Source organism: Budorcas taxicolor, chromosome 16, assembly GCF_023091745.1.
Source record: "Budorcas taxicolor isolate Tak-1 chromosome 16, Takin1.1, whole genome shotgun sequence".
Lineage (NCBI taxonomy): Eukaryota > Metazoa > Chordata > Mammalia > Artiodactyla > Bovidae > Budorcas > Budorcas taxicolor.
The window spans coordinates 78371834-78392616 of NC_068925.1; the positions used below are offsets into that span (position 1 = coordinate 78371834).

General features: G+C 40.3%; 1 protein-coding gene across 1 annotated transcript in view; it reads left to right on the forward strand.

The window, feature by feature from the left end:
* Window positions 1-3768: 3768 nt before the first annotated feature.
* The window catches only part of PTPRC (protein tyrosine phosphatase receptor type C), a 132093-nt gene continuing 115078 nt past the window's right edge, over window positions 3769-20783 (forward strand). The window contains exon 1 of the mRNA XM_052654011.1: window positions 3769-3883. Coding sequence (XP_052509971.1) covers window positions 3811-3883 — 73 coding nt within the window. The 5' untranslated portion in view covers window positions 3769-3810. The remainder of the gene's footprint in view (window positions 3884-20783) is intronic.

Sequence of the window (20783 nt, forward strand, 5' to 3'; positions counted from 1 at the left end):
TGCCAGGAGGAGGTGTAGAAGGTTCTGGAGAGGTGAGGTCCTCGGGGTGTTCCTCCTCCCTCCTCTGGGGCTCTCCTCTTTTGGTTGGGGCTGGAAGGAAGGACAGGATGCATGCTCTAATGTGTATGCTTTTAAGTGTAACCTCGTATGTTCACACCATTAATGGAATGCTGTTTCATTAATTCAGTTCTCACAGCAACACTAGGTAGAATTATCAGCTCCATATTAAGGAGATCAAGTCATTGCTTGAACTAGGAGTTAACCCTGTTTCTTGGCCACTAGGCAGAATCTTTTCTTTTGCATATCAACACTGAAGCTTTTGCATCAGTTGGCAGTGATGTTTGCAGATCCATGGGCCAGGTTACCGAGAATCGCCAGGAGAGCTGGGGTTCTGAGGTCCAGGAAGAGTGAAGCGGGCCTGGCCTGAGCTTGTCCTGTGTCAGGGACAGGAAGGACCTCTCATGACAGCTGCTACAGATGAGCCAGTGAGGGTCAGGGAATGTGTTTTGGAAGCTGACCGGAGACAAGGGTTGGCGGAGAGGCTAACAGCTTGATGCTGCTGTGTCACGTGAGATGAGGACAGGGAAGTGAGTGCAGGGATCAGATCTTGGATGCAGGGGTCATCAGCAAGGAGACTCGGGAATAGCTCTTCACACACTCCAACAGCTCCTGTGTCTCTAAGGATAAAGTGATAAGTGGCTTAGAACCTACGAGGTCTGGCAGGGTTTGACTATCACCTCCTTCTGAGCCAGATCTTTTTTTTCTTCTTCATGTCTGGCTTAAAAAATTTTTTTTTTAAATTAATATTTAAAAATAAAATTTTTGGCATGGCATGTGGGATCTTAGCTCCCTGATGAGATACTGAACTTGTGTCCCCAGCGATGGAAGGCAGAGTCTTAACCTCTGGACCACCAGGGAAGTCACCGAGAGCCCTTGAACTGTATACTATTTACCCAGTGCTGTCTTTCTATATGAGGCCCCATTTCTTTATACCTTTCTAGTATCCCTTATCAGAGAAGGCAGTGGCACCCCACTCCAGCACTCTTGCCTGGAAAATCCCATGGACGGAGGAGCCTGGTAGGCTGCAGTCCATGGAGTCGCAAAGAGCTGGATACGACTGAGCGACTTCACTTTCACTTTTCACTTTCATGCATTGGAGAAGGAAATGGCAACCCACTCCAGCGTTCTTGCCTGGAGAATCCCAGGGACGGCGGAGCCTGGTGGGCTGCCGTCTATGGGGTCGCACAGAGTCGGACACGACTGAAGCGACTTAGCAGCAGCAGTATCCCTTACACATTTTGCTACCTCAAAGTCTACGGTTTCTTGTTGACACCAAACTCAGTTTTAACACTTTAAAATAAAAACACCACCCGGTTCATTTGCTGCGGATTAACTTCAGTGTTCCTTGGGTGGACTCGCTCTGCCCACTCGCCTGAAATGAAATTAAGTCTCCTGATTTCTTGCTATTCCTTCAAAGTTATAACCTGCAAAACCCTTTTAAAAATGTCTCTTAAAGGCTTCTAATCCCCTCTCTTCAGCTCAGTCAAAGTATATTGTCTTAACTCCCTTTTTAAAAATGGCATGTCACACGGCTTTTCCCTGGCTTTTAGTTTACTGAATATCCTACCATAAGAGTGAGCTAACAGAACACAGATATTTGCCTAAAGATACAGCTAATCCCCAGATAGATTTCCATTGCAAATGTGTTTTAAGAAACACATTGAGGTGAGAACTAAAATTCGTGACCTCTGACATAGATCAATGCTTTTCTTTAGGCCTAACTCCTAAACAATAGTGTTGACGAGCACAGACGCTTAATTAAAACACACGTTTGTAAAAAGAGACTAGTATCATCTGTATGCCATCAGGTTCTATCTTTCTGAGATTAAGAATTAGAAAAGTACAAAGTATAAAAGATTGGAGAAGGAGATGAGAAAAATGAAAAAAAAAATAGTAAAGCAAATAAGGAAAGTAAGATGAAACTTGAGGTTGGGTTCAAAACGTAGCTTGCTTACGTCCCAGCTGTGAGACTTCAGACAAATCACCTAACCTCTCTGAACTTTACAGATAAGATGAAGAATTATGTATCTCTTTATCTCCAAGTTTGTTGTACAAATTGCATTATATGATTAAAGGGTAAGCATTTTCCTGGATGTGGTAAGAGTGCAGTAGTGTTAGCTACTATAAAAACCATCATTTAAAATCATAATAATGAAAAGAATCTCATTAAAATGTTACTTACTGTTCAGAAATTAAGGAGTGGAATTATTTTCATTTGTACCAAGTTGGGGTGTGTGTGTGTGCAAATTGGGTTCTGTAGTTCCTAGCAGCTAAAGTAAGAGAAAAACAAATAAGTATGCAGACATTAAAAGGTTTATACATGTCAACATAGGAATCCTACTCTAGCACTTCCTAGCCAGATCATTGCAAGGGGTCTGTCTCCAAGTCCCTTCCGCCTGATCTGTAGTTCAGAGCACGATGCCTTGCCTATGTGTGCAGTAGGGTTTTTATTAATGCATGCCTGCAGGTTCTGTGATGATGAGACCAGCTCACTCCACTGTATTGCTGACTTCTTAAAAAATGTTCGTTATTTATTGGTTTATTTGACTTTGCCGGGTCCTCGTTGCGGCACATGGGTTCTTTGGTTGCAGAGTGCAGGGTGTTTTAATTGCAGCACGTGGGGTCTAGTTCCCTGACCAGGGATTGAACACGGGCCCCCTGCGCTGGGAGCTCGGAGTCTTAGCCGCTGGACCACCAGGGCAGTCCTGTACTGCTGATGTCATAGAGGCTTCCTTCTCGTACGCGTTTTCCTAGTTAATCGACTTACTGAGAAACACCATCCAAATCACAAAGGATGTTGTGTATTTATTTGCAGTCATTTAATCAGAAAGGTCGAGACAGTATGGCTGAGGGGGAATAAAAGGTTAACTTTTGTAAAAAAAAATAGCTCTCGATTGAATGTCTCTTCTTTCCCTCATCAGCAACACCAAGAATATCTCAGGTCACAGAGGCACCCCTTTATTGAAGCATGGTTTACTGCAGGAGAGGTGAGTTTCTGATTCCATTCCCAGCCCTGCAAGAATATCTGTGAAAGATTTGGGGCAAGCCTATTAAGCTTTCTGAAAGTGCTTTGCATAGAAAGTGGCTGGATACTCGAACTGTCCTATTGCGGAGTTCTGAATGCCCTAATGGTACAAGATTCTGGTTGTCGAAAATAACTAGAGAGGTAGTTGCTTTTTCATTCATTTGGTCATTTTAAGACAAATACAGTTGTTTTTTCTTCATTAATTCAATTAGCATATCATCTTGCCAGTCCTCATTTTTGTTATACCTATGCTGACTGTTTTATCATTGTTTAGGTAAGAATGTAATGGATTTTGTGGGGCATGTCATTTTCTAGTTATCATGAATACTGCATGGGAGTATTTGGATATGAAAAATGCATCTTTCTTGAGGGAAAATCTATTGAGAGGCCTAGTAACTCAGTCTAATTACTTGAATTAAGGAAGTAAGAGGCCTTGGCAGTGACTTTGAACAACTTTCTTGACTTCCTGCAAAGAGGACCCTTTGCAGCTTTTTGGAGAAGTTAGTAAAACCGAATCTGACATCACTGCCTCTCAGCAAGTGGTTTGTTCTCAGGGCAGCAGGAGGAAATCGCCCCTGTCTGATAAGACACCAGTTGAAGAGTACGCATTCACTTCTTTCCTTCTTGATTCGGCCTTACAGAGAAACATTGGTTCGGAGATAACCATTATTTTGCCTTTCAGAAGGACGCATGCTGTCTCTCGGGAGTTTGGCTGATTTCCAGATATGACCATGTATCTGTGGCTTAAACTTCTGGCATTTGGCTTTGCCTTCCTGGACACCGCAGTGTTTGTTGCAGGTAAGCACAAGGAAATTCATATTTCCTTAGTTATTTGTGTGTGTGTGTGTGTGTGTGTGTAAGGACATTGGTTTGAAACAGACATAAAAGCAAGTGAAGTGTTGGTGACTGGAGGTGGGGAAGCCCTCTGTAAAACGGTCAAGGTCATTGTCCCTCAGAGAGACATGGCTCCCTGGGGGACAGAATACATTGTTTCTGTTTAAAAAGGCGTATATGTTTGGCCCCAAAATCACGATTCCAAAGGCAAACATTGTCTATCTGTATCTTGGTTTACAAACTGTTCAAGGATATTACAACAGCAGTGTTGAAAGTCTGAAGATATCTGAATGACCAAAAAACTAAATTTTGGTCTTTTTAACAAAAACTGCATTTGTAAAAATCATAATATGGCTTTGTTTGCACACAAACCACTCCTTTTTTTTTTTCAGACCGGGGGTTTGCTTCCTCAAATTTTGATTATGGCCAAAATATTTTATTGAATACTTAAGTGTATGGTACTTAAAAAAATAAAAAGCAAATTTGGATATGGCATTAAAGAGTAACTTTTTGCAAAATTTTTATCACAAAATGTATTTTAAATCAAAGTTTTTGTTCCTTACAATCCTTTGAATGATTATTTCCTCTGAATACTCTTGCAGGGCCACCGCCCTTCCTGGGTGCTGGGTAAATCTTACAGCCTTGACGAGATAAAAATACCTAAACTCTTTAGAGTCATGTAGATAAGGCATTCTATAGGAAAATGTAACTGACTGGAGCTCCTGCATCTATTCAGCTTTAAGATCTTTGCACACTTCTGGCCCACTTAGTGGGCATTTCTCGAACGGTTGCAGTGTGGGTCATGAGTACATTTCGGTTGATATTTAGTATGACTTCTTACGGTGGAGGATCGAAAAGCTTTTTAAAAAAATTATTATTGAAAGGATATTTGAAATGATATTTTTGCAGATTTCTAAATAAGTTAAAAAAATGGGAAACATACTTTTAAAAAAATCTTGCTTATTGTAATTCACTTTGAAATGCCTTTTAAAAAAATTTGCACCACTCTCCTTTTCTCTAAAAGGCAGGACAGAAGTTTTCTTTTGAACATGCTACACTGTTAATTTACATTCTGTGAAACTAAAGATAGTAGAAAGTAGTGTGTATATATATATATTTTTTTAACTGCAAAAATGGATTAAATATTTTTTATGTAGGTATAGCATTTTGTCTTAGTACAGAAAATGTTTATTAAGTTGCCATTCCTATGCAGCTGGTTATCACAATTAAAGTATTATAAGGAATAATAATTTTTATAAGGTAATACATGTATTATCATGTCAGAGTAAATTTCCATTAAAATTTTCACTCAGAAACTGTTGCACAACTTTCTAAATGAGATATTTTGTAGGCCATAGAGCAAACTACCATAAAAATTTCAACTTCGCCTATTAAGACTTTTTACTCTACGAAACATCTTTGAATTTATATTCAACATGAGAGTATAAAATGATCTAGAAACCTTTAAAGCAATTTTGCTGAATAGTTTGTACCATAGATAAATGAATAGATGTACAAAGATTTATTTTGAAAGACCAAGTTTAACCTGAACTGCTCAGAGAAACACTAAGGGCAAACATTTTTCTAGTCTTCCTCTAACACATACTCATTTTTTGGGAAAAAAATATACATACAGTTATCTAGGTGTGCAAATCTTGTTTATCATACTTTGAAGTCCCAAGAGAGATTTTGTGATTCACTGCATAATTTGGGAAATTATTAGTTCTTTCAATGATATATTTTCTTTTATTAGCAAGCTGTGAGCTGGAGTGTATGTTTTATTTGAAGGTGTTAAATTGAGTTTAATGTTTATAAGAAATATTAGACATCAAATTTATATTGTGTATTCTAAACACATAAAGAAATAGAGCCAAATGGAGAGAGACATCAATGGATAAATTGATGCACAACTTGGATATGTTATTTAATCTCTAAAATGCAAATGTTGGCAAAGTTCAGCTTTCCCAGAGCAGTCACAATGCTGGGTGGAGTTTTACATAAAAGTCAGTAATCTCTTTGCTCTGTGCCTCTTTGCTGAGATAACAGGAAACCAACATTTTGTTTAAATTTTCTAAATAATTCGCGGGGAGAGAGATGGTTTCAAGAATGCAGGTAGAGATGAATGATCTCTGGCTTGAACAAAGTATGGCCAGGTTACAGCTTTGTACCGTCACAGCTATGAATGCAGAAATTATGTTGAGTTATGAGTCATAACAATTAAGAGTTGTTTCCTGGACATAGTTTTTCATTTTTCCATCGACAGAAAATAAATAGCTTATGTTACAAATGCGTACTTTGCCTTGCACACTTGCGGGAGTTCAGTCTAACTGTTAATGGAATTGGATCGGCAATCCTATTAAGGTCTAAATACAATGTAGAGTTTTGGGGGTGTGGGGATGAAGACGTACTGAGTTTTTGGAAAGTATTTTTCCTAATACACGTCTGCGTGGGATCCTTCTTGTTGCTAGGATTTGAAACGCGTTTGGTGAGGGGAAGGTAAGGTGAGGCTAGGGGTCTGCTTCCGTTTCCACCCTTGCTTCACGAGACGGAGCGCAGGGTCAGCACACTCAGTACTGAGCTAGGTCCTTGCTGTGTTCTGGGCTACATGGTGTCCTTTTGCCAGTGATGGTTAACCTCTGTAAGAATACAGGTGCTTCTACATGTCCATACACACACATGAACAGGCTAGTTATATGTGTGGGGGCTCCGTATGTAATATGTGCCAGTTATTTCATCACACTTACAAACATATATATGAGTATATATTGGTTTCTCATCTGTCTACTGATTCTCCACATTTGTCTGCTTTTAACACTGTGGTTCTACAGGCCTCAATCTTCGGCCAGTTTTATTCTCATTGAGTGGACGCTGGGAGTTGGTGATGGACAGGGAGGCCTGGCGTGCTGCGATTCATGGGGTCGCAAAGAGTCAGACACGACTGAGTGCCTGAACTGAACTGAAACTCCGAGCTCCTTATCATCACCTGCTATGTGCTAATGGTCCTTATTCTCTGTCTCCAGATTCAGCCCTTACACCGGTGAACCTACCTCCTTGCCTAAATGGAATCTTGTTCCATTGCCTTGGGTTTTTGCAAGAGAGAAAGTCTGAAATATGTATATTTAAATGGTCCCAAGTCCTATCATTTTACTTTATAAAGACGCCCAAAATCTTCCCCTCTTCTTCTCCATTGCCATCCCTTTCATTCGTGTCTTTATCACTTTTCACACTCGTATTGTAACGATCTCATCGTCTGTCCATTTCTTTTCACACCCTACAGCTTTAAAAATAGAAAATGAAAAAGGAAAACACCCTCAGACATCTCATCGCCTTGGTTTGCCTTCTAAACTCACTGCTGGGGCACTCCTCAGGGAGACAGGAGCTGGGCAGGGATATTTTTTCCTTTTAAGATGGACTAAAATAGAACAAGCAGGAGGCAGTTTCAACACCCTGCTTCTCTACACTTGCTTCAGACCTTTAAGGTACTGTGCAAGTCCTATTTTCCCTCTAAAGTTCTCTGTCATCACTCCTGCCACAAAATATCTCCACCATGATTCTATACATTTCATCACCCTTCCCTGTATAAAAAATGAAACAGTGTTTCACATACTGTTTCAATTTTTCGCTCTTAGCATTCAGTTCAGTTCAGTTCAGTCACTCAGTCGCCAGGCCTCCCTGTCCATCACCAGTTCCCGGAGTTCACTCAGACTCATGTCCATCGAGTCCGTGATGCCTCCAGCCATCTCATCCTCAGTCGTCCCCTTCTCCTCCTGCCCCGAATCCCTCCCAGCATCAGAGTCTTTTCCACTGAGTCAACTCTCTGCATGAGGTGGCCACAGTACTAGAGTTTCAGCTTCAGCATCATTCCTTCCAAAGAACACCCAGGGCTGATCTCCTTTAGAATGGACTGGACCTCCTTGCAGTCCGAGGGACTCTCAAGAGTCTTCTCCAACACCACAGTTCAAAAGCATCAATTCTTCGGCACTCAGCCTTCTTCACAGTCCAGCTCTCACATCCATACATGACCACAGGAAACTCCAGTACTTTGGCTCTTGGCATTCCTATTTACCAATCAGAGCATGCTTCCCAGTGTAACTTACATGAAAGCAGGAACCATCTTTTTGGTGCTTGATTTCTTCCCAGGTGCTGAAAAAGTAATGGGCATCTTTCTTTGGGGGGTGCATACCTGCAGATTATAACAGTAGAGAAATGAGGCGGGGGTAGGGGGAGGAGATGAGAAAAAAGTAAAGACAGAAAGAGGAGAAATAAAAGATGAAAAAACTAGACAGAGGCCAAGTGGAAGGATGGAGGCTGTTTGATAAAATGAACAATAAAATCAAACAATCAAGATTAGATAAAATCATTTTAGATCTGAATCTTTACAGGCATTGCCTCCCCCTATCCCCATTTCCTTCTTTCATATTATTTTACTTTTTATCTGGAAAGAGCCTCTGATTTCTTAAAAATACAATGTTCAAGAATGTTGTTCCTAAATTTTTCTTGACTTGCTCTTTTGGACATTCTTGTTAGAGCCATTTTGTTTGATGGATCAGTTTTGTTCTTCAAATCCAGATGTCTCTGGGGCAAAAAGTAAGGACTAGGAAGGGAGGGACTCATGTGGCAGGGGTACACGGCACCTGGGGTCTTGTCCAGCCTTTCCACAGACCCACGTGGGCGGCACCTAGAGCACTGGGGCTGTTTCCAAGGGTGGATGGAAGACAGCTCACCTTGTCAGCCTCACCGCCTGTGCACAGCAAGCCTGGAGGAGTCTGAGCATCACTTCTTCCTGGATAATGTGACACTGAATTTCGGTCTGAGCAGGTGAAGAGCAGAGATTTGTAGTCAGGTTGATCAAATTTGTTACTGAAAGTCTAGTGTGAACATTGCAAGGTTTTGTTTTCAGACCCTGTGTGTGTAAGGCAATGGTGCAGAGAAAGAAATTCGTCTTCAGGGCAGTTCCCTGGTTGTTTTCAGTTGTCTTCTACATTTATGAGAATTGTTAGGAGAGAAAACAATGGAATTTAACTTAACCTCAGTTTAAACTTAATTTTAATCTTGTCTAAATAGTTTTTTTCATTATAAGGGACCCAACCACATCAAAGCTGCCTAACACTACAGAATTAATGCTATGACGTTTACAAGCATAAAGATATTAGTAGTAGTCTTATAAGCAATGAGGAGTTACTATATAGCACAGGGTACTATATTCAATATCTTGTAATAACTTATAATGGAAAATAATCTGAAAAAATCACTGAATCGCTTTGCTGTGCACCTGAAACTAAAACAATATTATAAATCAACTGTACTTCAATTAAAAAAAAAAAAACAAAGATAGTAGTCTTATGGAAGGATAAAGAAAAAAAATATGGCAGGTTATTCATTAAAAAATACCATGTGATATCTATTTTTACATACTTCTGAAACACATAGAAGTAAATATTATAGAAATTATTAGTTTTTTTTTTACACAGCTACTGCTACTACTACTGCTAAGTCGCTTCAGTCGTGTCTGACCCTGTGCGACCCCAGAGACGGCAGCCCACCAGGCTCCGCCATCCCTGGGATTCTCCAGGCAAGAACACTGGAGTGGGTTGCCATTTCCTTAACCCAACTGATATTTAGATTGGAAACTATTTAATTATCTCCTAAAATCTTTACCATGCATCCCTTTAACCTCTAAATATATACATCAATATATTACTTAAATTTCAGTCTCTCAAGAGCTTGGGGAATGGCTCTTGTAAGCAGAATATTATATGTTCAGATATAACAATAGAAACAAGGAAAATAAAGAAACGGAAAGCTTCCTACTCTTTCAGCTGGGACAAACATAAGCAAACAGAAAGTCAGTGTTGGTGAAGTCCTCAAGAACTGTTCACGTCCCATCACTGTACCTATCGCCGATTCATTTTTGAAAAGATAATCAGGAAGATTGTCAATGCTTTTATTAGGTTCTTTACTGATGGCCCAAACTGAAGCAAACGTTAACATCTTTTATGGTGCATAGTTATACAGTGTTGAAAACCAAACATTCGTTTCCTGTTAAAAATGAGACACACGGATCTGAAGTGAAAAAAATTTGCCTTACTAAAACTTCAGTTTCTCCTGTAAGCGTACTGCAGGTGTGATAAAGTTGTAACTGCGTGTTGTGGTATCTAAATGAAAACAATTGTCATTCATATATTTAAAAATTTACCTTCAATCAAAATGTGATTGACTGGAGGAAATTCATCAACTCCCTGAAAAAGTGATCTTCTGGAGCAGAGCCTAAGGGCTGAGGGCACCTCAATGTCCTGCTCGTTTCCTAGTGTTGGGAAATGAGCAGCTGGCCAAGTGCACTTAGCAAAAATCCCTGATGGATAAGAAGAATCTCTGTGTTGTTCATTAAACAAAATGTCCCGGCAGTCATGAAAAGGGATTAGAGACACGTGTATAAGTGATGGTGTTAAGAGATGTTATCAAAGGGACAATATCAAGGGAATAAAGTGCGGTGAGTGTATTTTAAATATGTCTACTTAAAGGGAAAAAAACCCAATCCTTCATTTATTGATAAAAGAGACATATTAAGCATCATAGAAAGTGAGTCAGGACCCATTCTAAGTTGGAGAAGACCATGGCAGGTGGAATGAGAAATACACTGGAAATCAAATCTATGAATTGTATCATCTGGGTCCAATCATTTTCCACTTCTGATCCACAGTTTACTCATCTATAAACTGTCATTGGCATGAAAAGTGATAATCTTGTCAAAATGCTTTGAAAACGATGAGACCCTCTGCAAAGTTGAAAATTCCATTTATAATCCCATGCAGTCAGCACACAGCTCTTCTCCATTGAAATATGGGTCCAAGTCACACTTCTTCCTTGGAGGGTCTGAGAAGGTGAAGTTGGAGACTGTGTGGCAGAGGAATAAACCCTTAGGAATCTTTGAATGTTTTAAATTTCGTATCCCGTTTTAGAGGTTTGCAAACTCCTCTGGATTCTCCTTCTTGATTTATAGATCCATCCTGTATCACAGCTCTGCTCCAGAGTCTTATTTCTTACTGCAACCATAGTCTGGAACCTTGCTTTCCCTCAGATCCCATTAGGACTGTCTTTGTAAAAGGCAAAACTCACCTTCGCTCATGCCTTCTTCAGAGCCTCCCAGAGGGGTGGAGAACATAGTGATCCTGTGATTTTGATCTCAGGAGTGTTTTGACTCAACATTTATGAATATAAACATTAAATTAGAATATACCAACATTTTTGAATTTTCCTTGAAAACAGATTTCACGCAAAAATCTCCCTCCATTAAGCCAATTTAATTCTGTATTTTTTATATAACTTAATTGAATCATTACCAGTGTTTCCATTTTTATTTTACTGAACTAAAGTTCAACAGCATCAGTTTTCATGTAGCTTTTACAATTGTTATTAAATTCATGAATTGATTTTTATTCACATCATATTTACTGATTATAGTTTATGCCTGTGGGAATTTTTCCTTTATGGCTATTGTTTTTCTTTTTTTTTCTTTCTAAGTGTAATTTTTCTTGTCAAGCAATATACGTGCTTAGTCGCTCAGTTGTATCTGACTCTTTGCGACCCCACAGACTATAGCCCACCAGGTTCCCTGTCCATGGGATTCTCCAGGCAAGAATACTGGAGTAGGTTGCCATGCCCTCCTCCAGGGGATCTTCCCAACCTGGGGATAGAACCAAAGTCTTCTGCATTGCAAGAGGATTCTTTACCGTCTGAGCCACCAGGGAGGCCCTATTATTTTTCCAAGTGTGATTTTTCCTGTTGAGCAGTACGGATCTACATTCCCCCAAAAGGCTTTAGTTTTTCTATGTAGCCAGAAACAACATTTCCTGTGTGCAGTTTTAGACACTGTTGATTTCTTGCTTTCTTTTTTCACATTTCAAAGTCACATAAAATGTAATTTATGTGATATAATTTTTCACTTTTGTCAAATTCTAGATTGGGCAGTACTAGCCATCATCAGATCTGTTTTGTGTTGATTCCTCTATTTGTAACACCCATTTTGTGATTGAGAGCTCTTTTACCAAGCTTCCTCTGAGATTGGGAGTTCTTGTTGTTTCTCAGGTAGCCAATGGAAACTTTAGAAACCCTGATTGGACTGTTGTACAGTCTAGCATTATTATATGTTAATTCTCATTTGTTTGTGCCAACTTCTTAGTAACTGGTGGAGCAAAAGATAAATAGGACAATCAACAGAAGTTTAGAATGTTCTCGAGAAACCATGGCAAGTGAAGTAAAAGAATGAAGTGTCTAATTGCCTTCCCTGGTGGCTCAGATGGTAAAGTATCTGCCTGTAATGTGGGCGACCAGGGATCGATCCCTGAGTCTAGAAGATCCCCTGAAGAAGGAACTGGCAAGCCACTCGAGTATTCTGGCCTGGAGAATCCCACGGACAGAGGAGCCTGGCGGGCTACAGTCCACGGGCTCACAAAGTCTGGGTCATGCCTGAGCGACTAACACGCGAGCACCCTCCTCTGTTCTCTGCGCGTTTAGGAGAAATGAAAGCGGTTAGCACAGCACGCGCGGTTCTCGGGGAATCCCTCTAGGTCTCTCCCGCTGCATCTGGAGCCACTTTGTGACATGCACCGAATACTCTTGCCACTTCCATTTTCCCAAAATACAGTGTTTTCCTGCCTGCAAGCTGTTGCAGCTCTCCTCCACTGCGCTTTCTTCCCTCCACAATGTTTTTAAATTGGGCAAAGTATAATTGCTCTTCAAAATTTAGTTCAAAGGTCACCTCCTCCGGCAGCCCTCCTGGACTTCCCCTGGTCTTCTGCGCCTTTCACACTTGGGTAGGTCCTCTTCTGAGCCGGAGGTCTGTTTCTCTGGCTGTTTCTCACCGCTGCTGGTGAGCTCCGGTAGGTTTTCAGCAGGTCTCTACTCATTTACCAGAGTTGAATGGTCCAACCCAACTCTGTCCTTGGGAAGTACTTAAGTCATAGAAAAGAGTTGGATTGTCCTTTGGTTGTTGTTGTTCCTTAAGTGAATTATTCATAGAAAAACTTCTATGTGAAAGAAAATTTCAAGAAATAGATCAAAGAAAAAAAATCTTAAACTCCTTGCTAGTATTTTTTTCTTTCTTTCCTGCTGTTCCTCTCTTTCAGTCACATGCTGTGTATAAAACTGCATATCCCATTTTTTTTCCACAGATGAACCACGATTATTCTAGACAACTTGAGAAATGCAGAAATCAATACATAAGGAAATAAAAACCAGTTACCAATACCCATCACCTAAACACTTTCTGAGTATTTCATTTTACCAGACGAGCGAGCCCTATTTACTTATTCATGCATTCACTAATGAATGTTCTGTGAGGGTTTCCCCTGTACCGTGAGTTGGGAATACCGTGCTCCATGGCTTTCCTTGTGTAGTCTGTGAACTCCATGTGGCACTGCAGCTTAGGGAGAAGGTTTTACATCTTTCAGAGTCTTTTCTTTTTTTTGGTTCCACCTTGTGGCATTAGGGATCTTGCTTCCTGGGCTAGGGATTGGACCCAAGCCACCTTCAGTGAGAGCATGGAGTCTTAACCACTGGACACCAAGGAAGTCCCTAAATCTTCCAAATTCTTCATAAGCTGTCTCCTTAAAGTAATAGTTCAACTCGTAACAGATAATTATTTGTGTTCTCAATCTTTTACAAATGATAAATTATTCCTTTAAAATCTACATATAGTACATTATTTAAATAAAAATTCTATTCTTGCCAGGCTACATTTAGGACCCATTCCAACCAGGTTTCTTCAGCAGGCTTTTGGTTATGGAAATTTTGGGGCTGCCACTGAGTTGTATAGATTATTATTAGATATTTAATCAATCAAGGTGATAGACGTACGGAGGAGCTAGCCAACGGTATCAATTTGTTTCGGTTTATGATTTAAACTGAAAATAAAATATTTACTTGGAGAGGAAGTTTAGACATACACACACTCACACACACACACACACACACACACACACACACAAATCCTCCACTGTTTTTGGTGATCTTTCACAGTAATTTTCTAAGGTCAACCCCTCATAAAGAGTGGGAGTTGTGATTTCGTTTATCAAATTTTTCTTATTTTTTTTTAGCCATGCCATGTGGCATGTGGGAATCTTATTTCCCTGACCAGGTATTGAATCTGTGCCCCCTGCATTGAGAGCATGGAGTCTTCCCACTGGACCGCCAGGGAAATCCAGGGTTGTGATTTCAGACTGAGGCTGTCTGATTCTAGGTTTATTTTTCCGTCCTTCCTAATGGTCAGCTTAAAGAGCAGGGACACTTGCGCATGGCTGCCTGGTGATGGGCAGCTCACACCAGGACTGAGGAGGCAGTGCTTAGAGGTTATTTGGGTGAGATACACATTAATCCACATCTACCTGACTTAGCTCCATGAGTGAGCCACTGTACCCTGAGCCGCTTCCGTGTCATTAGCGAGATCTAAGACTATCTCTTATGAAAAGCAAAAAGACATCTTTGATTAATTGGTCCTAACTATGAATACTGATGCCATGTCAATAATGCAAGACTGGAGTATGACCCTTGTCTTGGAACGGTGATTGACAAAAGCGTAGCACCAATTCTGACTGGAGCTGAGTGACAGAATGGAAATGCTGGATTTTCCCCATACCTAATTGGGTTTTGATATTGTATAAAGTGAAAGCTATTGAATAATTTACAGAAGTATCTAGAATTTTTTTTTTTTTTTTTTTGCTTTTGAAGTTTGAAGCAAGGGAAGTAACTTGACCTTTGCTAGACGCTTTGATCATGGAAAACATATGAGGTTCTCGTCTCATTCCAGGAAGTGTAGACACCAGATTATCTTTTCACGGTCATCCCAGAGGCATAGTAAATGAATCAGGTGGAGCATTCTTGCAGTTTGCTACTCCAGGAATAAGTTGATGATAACTTAAAGGAAAGTAAAGAAAAAAATATATCTATTGTTTGGTTGCCTTGATGAATGTAGGCTGCCCATCAGATAATTCAGGCCAAATATTGTACTCTGACTTCTCAGACTTTGGTTTCTTAACCCCTTTTGGGTTACTAAACCAAGACTTTAACTTTTCCCGAATAAACCCTGTCTCTCTGCTTTTCGGTGGTCCATGGTTTTATTTTCTTAATTTGCTTATTGATTCTTCAGGTGTGATCAAGATCTATACTCACGAAAAAAGCATAAAGACAGTGGAAGACACCAGTTCAGAGTTTTGACTGTGAGAGGAAGTGATGATATGAAGAAGGTAGATGAGGACAAGAAAAGGGTCGGGAAGTTGACAGAAGAAATTTAAAGAGATAATACTAGACATTATCAATACAAGCTAGACATTATCAATGCATGCTTAAAAATTTATGAGTTCTCAAACCCCCTCTCCTTGTCACCACTTGTATTTCATTCTTTTACACTTCTGCCAAGTTTATAGGGGCAATTCCCCCGCCCCCATATTCCTTTCTTTTAATATTTACTTTTCTGGTTCACTAGTAAATTTCATCTTTACTAGTAACTAGCAGTTAAACTTCATCTTTGAAAGCCATTTATATTTGCCCATATACATTGCCATTGCCACCTTTTTCCCTGTTGATTTTGAAGAACTTGAATATTGCAGATAGATAAACCTGCTTATTAGTAGTTAAAAAAGAGATGATACTAAAAATGTTGGATTCAGGCAAGTTCTACTTTTAAAGTGCTGAAGAAATTAACCTTTGCCATCTTGCCTAGACTTCATTCTGAGCTTTCCAACTACGAAACATGAGGAAAATTACCTCTTAAATTCTCAGCTTCATTATCTGTACAGTGGGAATCATGGCAGCCGTTATTAAATGAGACAATTTACTCATTGATTTAATTGTTTTTAGGGTCCCTACTATGTGCCAGAAAAGTGCTGACATAGAGGTAAACACACCAGGAATAAAAATAGTGGTAAATAGTGGTAAATACAACTTTCTTGAAGCCTCCATCTTAGCAAGAAAGATAACAGAAAACCAAATACATAACTGAGAACATGCGGATGTTGATGAGTGTTGGGAAGTGAAGCAGTGTGATATGACCCCCATCAGGCGGGCGTGAATGGACCTTCAGACAGAGTGATCAAGGAAGGCTTCTTTGAGCAAGTGTCATCAAGCTCCTTGTCAGCCGCCAAGAATATAAAGATTCATGTGAAGAGCAACTGGCAGGTGCAAAGACCCTTTGGAAAAAGCAAACAATGGATGGGCTCACGGCCCAGAAAGGAGGTGAGAGGCTTGCAGTGTGGCAGGTACAGATGGAGTACTGAGGTGTGCTGAAGAGGGAGGGAGCAGCAGGAGGGGCAGGCTCCCGGCACCTCCTGGGGGTGGAAAGAGTGTGGACTCACCCTGAGTGCAATGAGAAGAAGCCATTTGGAATTTTCCCACAGAAAATGACCTAGCCTCTTTTCTCTCTGCAGAAACTATCCTGGTGCTGTGGGGAGAGCAGGCTGGAGATGAGACAAGTCTGGGGGCTAGTTAGCACCAGGCGAGATGGCAGAAGGGAGAATCTGGGCTGAGTGTTGATAGTAACAGAAAGGAGAGATTTGCACAGGGTCTGGAGAAGTTGCGGTGTGAAAAGGAAGTAAGACGTCGTGCAGAATGACTCATTATTTTCCCCATGAGCAGTGAAGACGGGAAACATCCCAGGAGGAGGCAGACAATCCAGGGTCTATTTTGTCCGTGCTTGAATTCTCATTAGACATCCATCTAGAGATGTGGAGAAGTCAGCTGGAGTTAAATTAAGCGTAGGGGTCTCCCTGTTTAATGCGATTGACATATGTGCCCTGTTGGTCCTCTGTGACTAATGAGAACCTACCGTATATCATGGGGAGCTCTGCCACTGCTCTGCGGTGACCTAAATGGGAAGGGAATTCAGAAAAGAGGAGACACAGATGTGGGGGCTTCCCTGGTGGCACAGATGGTAAAGAATCTGCCTGCAATGCAGGAGGCCCAGGTTTGGTCCCTGAGTTGGGAAGAGCCCTTGGAGAAGGGAGTGACCACCCACTCCAGTATTGTTGTCTGGAGAATTCCATGGACAGAGGAGCCTGGTGGGCTGCAGTCCGTGGGGTCACAAAGAATTGGACATGACTAACACACACACATACACACACACGTGTATATATGTATATACATGTATATGTATCTATTATAATAAAGCATATCTATATATATATATCTGATTCACTTTGCTGTATCACAGAAACTAACAAATACTACAAAGCAGCTATACTCCAATTATTTTTTTTTTTTAAGACTAAGGGGCTCATTAGGTCTTGATCGGAGGCATAACTTTGGGATTCACTGTGTGCATACGAATTCAGAGCTGAGGGACTGACTCTGAGACACCGGGAAGAATGTTCAGGTGGAGAAGGACCGGGGACTCGAAGCTAAGGCCTCGTGCACCGTGTTTGAAGGGGTTGGCAGGAGGGTTTAAGAGAAGAATGTGAGAAGGGGTAGCTAGTGGGAAAATGGAGAATGTTTTGCTTCAGCAGTTGAAAAAAAGAAGTGATGATTGTGAAAGGCTTAACATGTTTGCTGGCATGTAATAAGAATCCAGTAAATCCCATTAGAAATCCCAATTCATGATGCCTCTTGAAAGGTTATTGATAAGAGATTATGAATTTACTAATTATTGTCAAATATCCCCATTTGACTTGAATATTATCACAAAAATAAATGTGAATGAAGTTATAATAATATTTAGAAGCATGGTATATTTAATATCACATATATATTTAATATGTGTTATATGTGATATATTAAATATCAAATATCTCACATATCATATGTATAGCTTGCTGGCTTAGCTATTAAAAAATAAAGGTACAATAGTTTTTAAATAAAAACTATGTAAAATGTATTGAGAACTTAATAAATTAGGAATTTAACTCAAAAAACAATGCTCTGTTGAGTCTATTGTGGGGACCTTGTTTTGATGCTTACTGATAAAAAAATATTTTAAATACTATTTAAGGCGATACTTGGACAGGTTGTGGTGGGTTGTTGGGAGTGAATTTGTTACATTAAAGGCTTCTTTCTTTTTTTGAAATATAGTTTATTTATATTATTGTGTTAGTTTCAGGTGTACAGTAAAGTGACCCAGTTATATATATATTTTATTTTCCACTACAGATTATTATAAGATATTGCATATTATTCCCTGAGTTATACCATAAATCCTTGTTGCTTATCTGTTTTATGCATAGTAGTGTGTATCTGCTAATCCTATGATTTATCCTTCCTTCTTCCCTTTCCTTTTGGTAAGCATAAGTATGTTTTCTATGTCTATGAGTCTATTTCTGTTTTGTACATAGATTCATTTGCATTATTTTTTTATATTCCACATAGAGGTGATATCATATAGCATTTGTCTTCCTCTGTAAGAGGCTTATTTCCAACTCAAATTGTAAGTCTTTCATTTCCTTGAGAAAAGTGAAAACAGTTGGTGATACCATAGTCTTGTACCAGGTGGAACTAACAGCCTTGATAACTCTGCAGCATACACACGAGGATTTGTCCTTTCGAGACCACACACAAATAAAATCTTAATTTCAGGCTTAGAGGTTTTCTTACAGGTAAATCTTTAGAGGAGCTTATTTTTGGACTCACTGGTAGTTAACTAGCAAGAAAAGTAGTGCTGACCAAATACTTCTCTCAACATTTTATAAACGCGATCTCCTGCAACAGGCACACAGCCGTTATCAAGTCTGGCTCATACTTGTGCTTCTTCATTTGTTTCCCGATATTCATCGTAAGAGCTACTGGCTGTCCTGTGCTAAGAGCGAATAGGTAGACTCCCCCTTGGCTGTTGTTCTGGTTTTAAGTACAAAGCCTGAGAAGGAAGGAGCCCAGGGCCCCTCCCGTGGGCCCGGCGCGGCAGGATGAGCCGCCTGTGCCACGCTGCTCTTTGATGTCCCTTTCTACACTTTCTGTATTCAGAATCCTGCAGACTCTCAAATCAATGCTCCGACAATCCTTGGTCTCTAGTCTTAATAGAGGACAGCGGAATTATTAATAAGATTAAACCCAAAGTGCAAGTAATAGAGATATTATCACATTTAGTTTTGTGGGATGGTGTCTCACTTAAGTTGAAAGACAGGCACGTCGAATGTTTGGGTCGTTTACTGTGATCCCAATAATGAAATCATACCGAAAAGGCTCAGCACAGGAGACAGTTGTAGGGCCTTCTCTTCTGGCCCTGCTGTATCTTTGTTCAGGTATAAAGCATAGTTTAGGCACAACTGCTTCATCACACATGCATGCAAGGTTGGGGTTGGGGGAGAGGGAATGAGAGAAAGAGAACCAAAGTACTGTAAGCAGTCTCTTCCTACAGGGGCATAGATGATCATGCTTGTGACTTTTGCATCAGTCAATCAGAAAGCCTAGCTGCTGTAAGTGGAGAAGGCAATGGCACCCCACTCCAGGACTCTTGCCTGGGATATCATCTGGACGGAGGAGCCTGGTGGGCTGCAGTCCATGGGGTCTCTAGGAGTCGGACATAACTGAGCGACTTCACTTTCACTTTTCACTGTCCTGCATTGGAGAAGGGAATGGCAACCCACTCCAGTGTTCTTGCCTGGAGAATCCCAGGGACGGGGGAGCCTGGTGGGCTGCCGTCTCTGGGGTCTCACAGAGTCGGCCACGACTGAAGCGACTTAGCAGCAGCAGCAGCAGCTGCTGTAAGACCATCCACTTGTGTGTAAGGAGTAGGGTGAGAAAGCCTGGAACAACCAAGTAATCCATTTTCAGAGGTATTAGCTCAGTGATGGAGCAAGTATGACTTTATTTGCCCATTTTTTTTAAGGATAAAAGTTTGAATGAAGGGAATGACTTTCCATCTAAATAAAAGAGAACTCGAAACAACTTTCCATGTGAGCAGCTATGATGCTGGTTTGCTCGCTGGTAACTTGAGAACAAATGGAACCCACAAGTCTACAGATTTGAGAGAGGGAGGTTCTTACAGAGAGGAAGACCATTTTCAGGGTGACTTACAACGCAAACTCACCAAAGCCTTTGCAATACAAGAGGATCCCTGTTCTCAGAATAGAAGGCGATGCTACATTGAGGGCCTTTAGAAGGTGCTGATGAAAGAACCACAGGGGATGGCCAGTGCAGGGTCAGAGACAAGTAGAACCTCAGCATTCTGGACGTGGAACAAGTCAGATAGAGTATGAGCAGAACTTCAAAGCTGAGGAAATAGAATCACAAAAGCACCTTTAGTTGTCAAATGTAAAATTTGTGCCAGCTCTGTCACATTCTGTTTTTCAGGAGTGCTGCAAAACTAAAGATATTGTCTATTAACATCAATTTAACTTTACCTGTTTTCCCCGTCTAGCTTAATCAATTTGCAAAACAAAAAAAAGTGCATTAGGCTCAAGGAATCCAAAATGACTTTTGTGATCCTCAACAGAATGCCTTCTCTTAAACTAAATGTCAAAATGTACTTTCTAAGTATGGGGTGGTTACAGAAAACGAACGAGAAAGCACTTCATGAAGTGCAGTGAAATGAAGTCATAGAAGGAATTCTTTAAGAATTTGGAAAGCCGTGCGGGAGTACGAAGTTCTGTTATTACTGTAATCATTAGCTCTCTTTTGGTTTTTCACTTTATGAATCGGAATAAAAGTTGAAATCTTGATTTAAAAAATAAGAAATGTTCTCATATTAATCTATAAATCGAACGGAAATATGGAATATTCAGCCACTGTCAGTGTGTACACCTATTTTGTGATCAAACTATTCTATAAATATCTGTATTTGCTAAAGACCAATGGACTAAAGAAAAGAAAAAAAATCAGTGCAACCCACAAAGCATTGGTTTTGTGGAATATTTGCTCTGATATCTGTTTTGTCAGTTTTTGAAAG